The 10,449-nt window shown below is 42.8% G+C and overlaps 1 protein-coding gene across 1 annotated transcript in view; it reads right to left on the reverse strand.

The window, feature by feature from the left end:
• Positions 1-10,449, reverse strand: part of LOC101854982 (DNA-dependent protein kinase catalytic subunit) — a gene marked incomplete in the record, with an annotated part of 122,273 nt that overhangs the window by 44,024 nt on the left and 67,800 nt on the right. The window contains 9 exon segments of the mRNA XM_035972423.1: positions 45-176; positions 1,179-1,294; positions 2,667-2,927; positions 5,000-5,168; positions 5,733-5,943; positions 6,683-6,772; positions 8,100-8,273; positions 8,663-8,812; positions 9,740-9,973. Coding sequence (XP_035828316.1) covers positions 45-176; positions 1,179-1,294; positions 2,667-2,927; positions 5,000-5,168; positions 5,733-5,943; positions 6,683-6,772; positions 8,100-8,273; positions 8,663-8,812; positions 9,740-9,973 — 1,537 coding nt within the window.

Raw genomic sequence — 10,449 nt, forward strand, 5'->3', positions numbered from 1 at the left:
CCACCCCAAACACCCCCAACACACACATCCCACACAACACTTACATGAGCTAAGGCCTGTAGCGGAGCTATGATGTACTGGTAAGTAATCTGGATGTCCGGCAGGTCTCCGATGCGATATTTACGATACAAGGTCACATGATTCTCTCGCCGTGCCCGCTGTTCTCGTGCAGCCTCCTGAAAAAAAAATAAATAAATAAAAAAATAAACATACAGAGAAAAACATTTAAATGTGAAGCGTGCTGACAAAATGATGGTTTTATGTCTTAGTAAGTGTTTTACAGCACTCGCGTGTTTTGTCAAGGACTGACACTTTAACGATAAAAAACTGTACGTCCAAATGGAACTTCTCTCGTCGACAAAACTGTCAGTTTAACGATGACTCAGATATAGCGTCTGTCGGTTAAACTGTCAGTTTGTCGATGAGTGAACTGTACATGTAAAGGGACCCTAATTCGTGATTCGGACCGCAATACGGTCCTTGAGGGTGAACAGTTACGGTACCGCAGGCTCATAGAGTGCAAAAACCCTCCAGTACCGCACCAGTTTAGAACTGAAGCCGTCCCAAGAAACACGTTTTAAAAATTCATTGAGGCTCATCAACCCTTCAGCTATCACATTATAGAGTGACTTCCTTTGGTATTTACTTCAGTGCATAGCGTCCATTCTTTCTTTAATTATGTTTAGTGCGTCTGGTTGCATCAGCGACTAATTTAGTTGCCAGCGGTAGTCGGTGAGTATTATTGCGTGGCGACTAAAGTTGCTGACGGTACTGTAAGTGTTAACCCTATCCATACGTCATGTTTTACTATTGTATCCATATAACGTGGGGAACTCTGTGCCACCACTTTCAAAGAGGAAATTTACTCGATAATCCGATCCGTACGCTTTGCATCGCAGTCTGTCACAATGATTTTGTGAGCAAAACTGAAAGTTTCAAAGAGATCTTCACACTAGAAGTATTCTAAAATGTGAAGAATACAACCCCGGTGGTACAAAATGACACCAGGGCGTACGGATAACATTAATTATATTTAGTGTGTCTGGTTGCGTCAGCGACCAATTTAGTCACAAGCGGAAGTCGGCGCGTACTATGGCCTGGTGACTAAAGTCGCCGACGGTACTGTAAGCATTAAAATATTGATGAACCATTTCTGCGTGCAAAAGATCTGACATCACCTCTCTCATCTGTCGAAGCCGGATGTTCCTGCGCATAAAGTGCACCGATTGAGCGTCCTTGTCCTTGAGGAACCGTCGCTTCAGTCGCCAGATGTCAGTCTGAGAGCCAGCGCCACCTGGTGGTGGCGGGGTACATAATTGGGGGGGGTGAGAGAGACGGGACAGGTGAGATTTAGCTTTCATAAGAGTATTACGGCACTTGAAAAACAAATAGGTCCAAAAAGCGCTGAAGATTAGAGGTGTTGTTAGAGAAGGAACAGGCGACGTTTAGTTTGAGCAACAGTTCTACGACACTTGCAATACAAATAGGTCATAAAAACGCTGAAGATTAGAGGTGTTATCAGAGAGTAACATACCAATGAAAGAAGGATGAGAGATAAGGATGGATAGACATTTGAACAGGAAAGAACGAGCAACTTACACTGGGACACCTGCCAACAACTCACAAAGAAGTGACAAGAGCTGAGGAAAAATGGGGGGGAAGCAGAGAGGGACGAAACAGTTGAGAGAAGGGACGAATAGTGAAAAGAGAGAAAGATAGACCCCTTTTTGCAAAGACAGCAAACAGAGATGTCAACAGGCTCCCAACAAAATGCATGAACCATTCCAGCTCACAGAAACATGCATTTATAAGGACACTCAAAATTTGCACATCATATGATCTAATATATATCTTATATCAAAACTATTTTTTAGATAAAATGCAATATGACAAACACAACCACATTAAAGTATAAATAAATGTATGAGCCGGAATATATATCAACAGACAAGAAACTTAAAATTTTGTGAAATGCCTAAAGCTATGTGCACACAGGACTAGGCGCTGTAAAAATTATGCACATTATTATAATCATATTTATTATCATTATTATTATAATTATAATTTTTAATATCATTATTATCAACTTGATAATCATTATTATCATTATCATTATTATTATTATCATTATTATTATTATCATTATTATTATTATTATTATTATTATCATTATTATTATTATTATTATTATTATCATTATTATTACTATTATTATTATTATTATTATTATTATTATTACACACACTTAGTCAGGACAAGTTCTGAAATCCAATTTTCAGATTTATACAAAAAAATCGGCACTTCTAGACAAAGAGAAACCAACCGCCCCCCCCCCCTCTCCCCACCTCTCCCCACCCCAGGAACACACATAAAAACAAAACAAAAACCTGGCTAAGAATGTGTGTAAGAAGTTGTTTGTTTGTTTGTTTGTGTATAAGCTGTTTGTTTGTTTGTTTATTTGTGTATAAGAAGTTGTTTGTTTGTTTGTTTATTTGTGTATAAGAAGTTGTTTGTTTGTTTATTTGTGTATAAGAAGTTGTTTGTTTGTTTATTTGTGTATAAGAAGTTGTTTGTTCGTGTATATGAAGTTGTTTATTCGTTTGTTCGTGTATAAGAAGATGTTTGTTTGTTTGTTCATGTATAACGAGCTGTTTGTTTGCTCTCACCATCAGCCACATCCTGGTTTCCTCCCGTCACCGCCGCAGCATCACCAGGCCCGGCGCCGCCTCCTGCGGGGGTTCGAACGGCGGCCATTTTCTTCTCCCCCGACGGACGTCCCTTTAGCGAGGAGCCTTTCGCAGACCCCTGTCCTCCCTGTGGACCCCTGTCCCGGCGGAAGAGAAGCTGAGAGTCCCCTCCGATGACGGCCGTGTCCGTGAACGTGTCCAGGCTACTCTGGGTCAGCCAGTTGAACACTCGGCCCGCGCCTGGGAACGGTGAAATGATTATTGGTTCAACTCACTCAACAACCCTCTCTCTCTCTCTCTCTTCTGGCGCTGTGGCTTCATACAAGGTCAGCGATGCCGACAGCACGCAGGAACTCAACACTCGCCCGGGGGTCCTTAAAAAGTGCTGAAAGTGGGTTATTGCAGAAATGTCCCAGCAGACGGGTTCTAGCACGATAGCTGGCGGGACATCTCAGGAACACATGGTCCATAGCTCAACAACCCAAGGCCAGCACTTCTGGGTTGTCAGCTCTATCTAGAGATTTTTCCCACTTCTTGAAAAGTTGAAAAAAAACCCAACTAAATGTTAACATATCCTACCCATATTTGGTACACATTTTATTCAAACCTTTATTTCTGGGTAAAGAAAGTTTGAATGCAAAATCTGTCTTAGTTTTTATGCAATACTCCGTGGATAAGTCTATATATTGAGTCAAAAAGTAAACAAAAAGCGAAGAAAGGAAGTGCGTTCAAATTTCACACCCCCTCACATGGCTCACGAATATAGCTTTCTTTGTTCTACATTTGGGCTTGCACTTCTGGTCATAGTCTGTCTCAAACGAAAAATGGTTACTCTTCCAATTAGGCTATAGTCTGCTTCACACAAAAGTAGTGTTTTCCGTCACGAGAGTGAAATTTTTCCATATCAATACGGTCGGCGTCAGGGTTTGAGCATTGTGTGCGCCTTCCAATATTATCAGCGTTAGGGCTGGGTGAGTTTACGCCCCTATCAACACTGTTAGGCTATTTAAGAGGTGGGACCTGCTTGTTTAACATCCATCTCTGCAAGGACCAACGCCACTCCGGCTGCTGGTCAATCACCACATGTAGATGAGATATACATATATATATATATATATACATATATATATATATATATAGTCGGATCTGTCTGAGATGGCCATTCAATATCAAGAGGCGACTGTCTTCAGAGATAAAATTAGCGAGAAAATGGCCGCCAAAGTTTGATAACTTCAGTAGCGTGAGAGTCCCTGGAAACTGAAAATTTACATATTTTGTGTGCCTTTAATCAATATTTTTCATTAAAATTCACATGGAAATGTGTTTTGAAATGGACATAAAAGATGTTGAACCAAAAATCAAAACAAAATTAGATAACAATTTCCAAACTAGAGGAAAAATGCCCGTTTCTTCGATTTCCATATTTTGACAAGCGCCTGATCTCACCGTGATGCCTCACAAATCGCTACCCTAGAATTACAACGTTCTATCTGCCCAGTACCTGGGTTTGGGAAATTTGACATCAAAGATTCTGAGTTTCACAATATGTAAAAAATTTTGAGTTTCACAAGAAGTCAAAGATTTTGAGTTTCACAAGAAGTCAAAGATTTTGAGTTTCACAAGAAGTCAAAGACTTTGAGTTTCACAAGAAGTCAAAGATTCTGAGTTTCACAATACGATTTCAAGCTTTTTGGAAGGCAATCCTTTGAATATCCTGAAAACCACTCCGAATAATCTTACAATTTTGACAAGAGAAGATAAAGCGTTTGGTTTCTGACCTCAAGGTCTTAGTCACTCAAAACTGCCAGAAATGTCAGATAGAACTTTGTTATTCTAAGACTAGCTGGACCCCCTTTCGATGAAAGGAATGATCGCTGCATTAACATCAACTGAAAGTCATTGGCCTACTACATTTACACTCTACTGGGAAGGAGCAATAAATCTTGAGAGATGCAAAAAATTAGAAGGTCTAGATATGGAGATCTATAGATTTATTCTCTATTCTGCTTTCGTTAGTGTGTACGGCAAGTGATCGGAAATCTCGCCTGTTTACAATGGCATCTTAGAAGACGGACTTTCCCAAGATTAGATCTAAACGAAACTAATGAAAAACTGAAAGTTAAACTACAGTGACTTAAGGCTCCTCAATAAAACTGTGCACCCTTTAAATGATTCTGAACCACCCTTAATTTTGTCAAATTCGAAAGTTAAAAGTGGTTCGGAAGTTTTAGGCGACCATAGTGAGGAACTTTCACAAATATAATATGTTTAGACAGCGAAATGTTATTTCATCATAAACTATCACAACTGACCGGTGGCGTCCATTGTGGCGGTGAACTGCTGGACGTCCTGGGTCGCCCGGAGACCACCGTCCAGCTGATCCGACTCATCCGTGTCCATCGACTGACTGACCAGTGTGCTGGCAAACAGAGGGGTCATCACCGCATGCCGCTGTCGCCATGACGACTGAACCGAGTAATCCTGTGTGATGGGGAGGAGTGTTATGACCAGAGAGTTTGGAACTCCTTGCCCTACATAAGACTTCAGAGAAACCAAAAAATCCTAATGTGTTTAATAAGCAATATTGCTTAAGACTCATTTGTTTAAATCTTGGATTGTGGTAGGGTGGCCAGTTCCTTTCCACGCCGCCTTTACTTCCCCAACTCGAAGACAGGTACCCATTACTGCTGGATGGGCAGGAGGGGGCCAAAAAAATCTGTGTCCCAACCTAGGCTCGAACGTAGACTTCCTGCTTCGGAGACGGGCGTGTGAGGTGTAACTGATCCCTTTTAAACACAAGGGGGCTATCCCGAAAAATGCTGTTTTGAGAAAATTGAAGGTAAAGTTTTTCCCCCTTGTTCAGTTTCTTTAAAAGACAAGGAGAGTTTCCTCTATAACCAAACAAATATACACAACAATGAAACCAAACTTCTCCTATAGGTAGGGCAATGCTCACTTTTGGTGTAGGTCAAGATTTCTGGAAACCCCCGGAATCTTGATTAGCCCGCTTGTCCTTAAAAGTGACCAATTTATCTAAATGCTCACCTGGAAAGTGCACTCGCTGAGAGCATGCTCGAAAACCTTGCGGGTGTAGTCTGGCGACTTGGAGGTGGCCTGCAGCAGGAGGTTGGTGGCGTATGCCAGATAGTGCGGCTCAGTGCTGGGAGAGTACATGGCCTCCAGCATCGACACGGTGCGCTCCAGCGTGCTCTCCGGCAGACGCGTGTTGCTGCTCCAAAAGTTCTGGCACATCAGTCTGTAATTAGGTCAAAGAAGGACGTTAAGGGTTTCAGTAAGAGTTTTACGGCATTTGCAACACGGTAAGGTCATGTAAGTGCCGGAGATTAGAGGTGTTACAAGAGAGTAACAAAAACAAAAAAGAAGGAGGAGAGATCAGGACAATAGATGTTTGATAGGTAAGAAGAAGGAAATCACACCAGAGCACCCGCCAACCTCCCATAGGACATGAGGGTTTTGACCAAATATGATAAATGCAATGGGCCAAGATTACTATGACCAAACAAGGCACAAGCAAAAGCCAAATATAGTAAAGAAAAACTGTTTCGACGTTAGTTTTTATACAAAAATTTACAGACAAAAAAAACCCCCATGATTCAGTAAGGTAATAGCTTTTCGATTCAAACAGCAGCTATTAACAATGATTTCCAAGAACTACAGAACCTACGAGCCATGAGTGTTATGTTACGACTGACTTGAGTCTAGGAGTAGTAGATCTAGATGATAGTAGTTGATGTTGTTGGGGCCCCACCTGCTGGTCGTCTGCTAGTTCTTCGTTAGCCGATGTTACTCCCTTCGGCTTCAGTGAGAGAGTGACCTTCAGATTCCCCACCGCTTGCACGAAATCACAGTCACGTGATACGTCCCTTAGGCCTACCTCACAATAATTATTAAGGTGCGTTCACACTACATGTCCCTCTATACTTAAGGTGCGTTTACACCACAATGAGCAACCCTTTTCCTAAATCGTAACTCACCGGCAGGCCAGGTTTTCATCACACAAGCCACGCAGCAGAGCCTCTTTGGTCAGGCTCATCACTCGGTGACTCTCCTCGTCCTCGCCGGCTCTGAAATACATCGTCACAGTAAGAGATGTAAGCTCTTGCTACAACAGCACCTGGACATGGATTGCTGGTGTCTGTATAAATAAATTATAGATGGTCAAGATGTCAGCTCGGTCGGTATCATACTGGTGCAGATAGCTTGCTAGCTTTGATGTTTTAGTAACGTTTTATGGCGCTCTCCACTGCACAAGGCCATATGCGCGCCAAGGGGTGGATCTCAACAGAGGAGTCAAAACGGGGAATATCAGGCTTACTCTGTTCACCTCTCTTGCCTCAACAGCACAAAGTCTGCTTCGACTATCAAAGCACCTTGGAAATAGCAGTTCACAAGAGAGTGACAAACATACAAAAGAAGTAGAGGAAAATGACGATAGTAAGGATGAGGAAAGAAAAAGCAGCAGTTCCTCCTATGTTGTTCCGCCACAGTATGAGCTTGACATTGATAGATCAGCCCATTTACAATTCTAAAGTGCATAAGAACAGGTTAATATCCCCCCTGCAGGTAAAGCCTAAAGAAAACTTCAGTCAGTAGCACTGCCCTTGTGTGTGTGTGTGGGGGGGGGGGGGGGGGGGACCTGCTAGCTCTGATGTTTTAGTTAAGTAAAGCTCTGAAAACATAGTCACAGTAACTGATGTTATCTGGCTTGACATCATACTGGTGCACACAACCAGCTAGCACATGGAAACTGAAAATGTACATTTTCGTGCCTTTCATCAACATCTTTTTAGTAAAATCCACATAAAAAATGTGATTTTGAATAGACATGAAAGGTGTTGAACCCAAAACAAAACAAAAAATTCCATAAAAATTGCCAAACCGGCGGAAAAATTGTGGTATCTTTGATTTTCTCATTTTAGACGAGCGCCTGGTTTCAGCACAACGTCTCACGTGTAGCTATCTGGGTTGCCGTTATTTAGCAGGGCCTCACCTGCAGTTGCTCTCTAGTGGATCACTACCTTGTTGTGGTTAAAGAGCTTGTGTGCCTCAGTGACCCCAAGAGCTACGCTGGCTGGAGCTAATGCTCCTGGTAGGGCCACCCATGCCAGACAGGTCGACGGGTAGAGGTCAGACGAAGCGTGATCCACCGACCCTCCAGGTTTCGGAGGTTCAGCTCAGGGCTAACAACCCAGACTGGTAAAAAGCATATGTTACGGAAACAGCAACAAAGAGAAACCATATTTCTGTGTGTGATGGACCTTCAGAGTCCCTTGGGACTCGTATAATCATTCGTGGGGAACGCTGACCAAGATGGCCCAAAACAGACAGAGCTGGAGATCCTTTGTTGCTGCCCTAAACGCCAGATGGTGTAATGGGTAGTAAGTAAGTCACCTGTAGTTGTCGTACGCCCACATGAACACCTCCAGCATGACGGTGCGGCAGGCCGAGCTGCTGTGCGAGGAGAAAGACTTGACACTGGGGAGCAGGGACAGCAGCTCCGCCGGCGACATCTTCAGGGCCAAAGCTTTGACGATCTTCAGCGAAACCAGCTGTGTGTCTTCGTCTCTGGGGAGGAGATAGGACAGGAGTTGGTGTTAAAACATGTCTTAAACTAAAAAATCAGTGAGTGATATGGAAGGCGTTATACCAGTGGGTGAAAAAGAAACAAAAAGATTAGACATCAAAGAATGATAAGAAGACGTTATACAGGTGAGAGAGGAAGGAAAACAAAGTTAAACACCAAAGAGTGGTAGGAAGACGTTATACCGGTGAGTGAGTTAGGAAGAAACAAAAAACTAAGAAATCAAAGAGTGTTAGAAAGGCGTTATACCAGTGAGTGAAGAAGAAAGAAACAAAAAGCTTAGACATTAGCGAGTGATAGGAAGACATTATACTGGTGGGTGGAAAAGAAACAAAAAGCTTAAACACCAAAGAGTGACAAGAAGACGTAATACCGGTGTGTGAGGAAGGACGGCAAGCCCTTGCTGTTGATCTCCAAGAAAGCGTCCTCCATCTGATCCACGTGTCCTAGGATGACCTCCAAGCACGCCGGTCGAAACTCTCCGTGCAGGTTCGGCAGCAGGAACAGAAGCTTGCTCAAAAACCTAGTGGGGGGGGGGGGGGGTGGGGGGGGGGGGGGGGGGGATAGAGTTCAAATCTACTTCAACTTTCAGGTGAAAAGACAGCTTGCTCAAAACAGATAAGGAAGGATAGAGTTAGAAAGTTTTTCAACCTTCAGTACAGACATTTGCTTGCTCAAAAACCTAGGGGGATAGAGTTCAAATCTACTTCAACTTTCAGGTGGAAAGACAGCTTGCTCAAAACAGATAAGGAAGGATAGAGTTAGAAAGTTTTTCAACCTTCAGTATAGACATTTGCTTGCTCAAAAACCTAAGGGGATAGAGTTCAAATCTACTTCAACTTTCAGGTGGAAAAAAGCCTTCAGGTTTTCAGATAAACAAAAGATTGTTTTACTTTGCTGAAGACATTATATGGAAATAAATCATTTCATTCGTCTAAATCCGTTACTATCCTATCAGCAGGAATGAGACTAAGACCAATCGACGCCCCCTCCTCAAACTCTACAACATACTTGATTTTCATTTTTTCGAAATTTTGACATACTGCAACCCCTCCCAAAGTCCAACCCTTCGTCCCCGTCAGAAAAAGTGGAAACAGGACAAAGTAGTAGAGGATAGCTGGGTCTGGATGAAGCACGGTGTGACTTTATGTCATTGAGGCATTACGCTAGCCACGAAGGCCGAACCAGCTCACCCAGAAATGTTGCTGGCTCAAAGGGCTCTGGCTGTACCGTGACTGGCCTAGCAAGCCAACAGCCGACAGCCAACAAATCTTGCTAGGGGAAAAACAAAGGAGAGTACGCAGTAATATTCCAATTGAAAGAGCTGCGGAGCTGGCCTACCGTAGAAAACTACATCTCCTCTCCACACTAACAGCAACAGAGAAGGAAACAGTTTTTCAAGTAATTAGTATAATGTCAAAGAACTGCGACAAAATTCAAGCTCTATCACCTGACAGTAAACTTGGGGAACGTCTTGTGGATCCTGTGCAAACACACAATGAAGTTGTCCGTCTTAGCATGAGAGAGGTTGGACAGTTGACTGACCAGATGGTCATGGAATGACCCTTCCACCTCACCGTCTGACCGCTCCATTTTCAGCAAGACGAGGCCGATGACTTCAGCGGTGGCCGCGTACACGATTTTAAGATGGTGGTTCATCAGGTTCGACAAGCTACTCAAGTATCTGAGGAAAAGGGGGACAAAAATCATCAACAATTCTGCAGTAAGTTGGCAAAACGCCTTTTTTTTATTCACGGCAGTTTCGAGAAAAAGAGTGGGGTTTTTTGTCAGCATACCCATTGAAAAAAATAGAGCACTTCCGAAATTTGAATTCGTATTTATTCAAAAACATACAGTTTCACTTTGATTTTTTCACACACGTAGGGTAACTGATCAGGTTTTCGATTTAGCAAATAAAAAATTTTGGCACCAAAATGAAAAAGAGGGTCAACCGCAGTGTAAGGGATACAACATCCAAGAATCCAAACAGTGATTTTTTATCAAAAAACTTCCCCGACACGGGGATCGAAACTATGTCTTCTACGTTTCAGTAAGGTTTTATGGTGCTCGCAACAGCATATGGTCATATGAGCGCCAAGGGGTGGATATCAACAGAGAAGTCCAAACAGAGAATCAGACTTACTCTGCTCACCTCTCTAG

Source organism: Aplysia californica, unplaced genomic scaffold (genome assembly GCF_000002075.1).
Source record: "Aplysia californica isolate F4 #8 unplaced genomic scaffold, AplCal3.0 scaffold00688, whole genome shotgun sequence".
NCBI lineage: Eukaryota > Metazoa > Mollusca > Gastropoda > Aplysiida > Aplysiidae > Aplysia > Aplysia californica.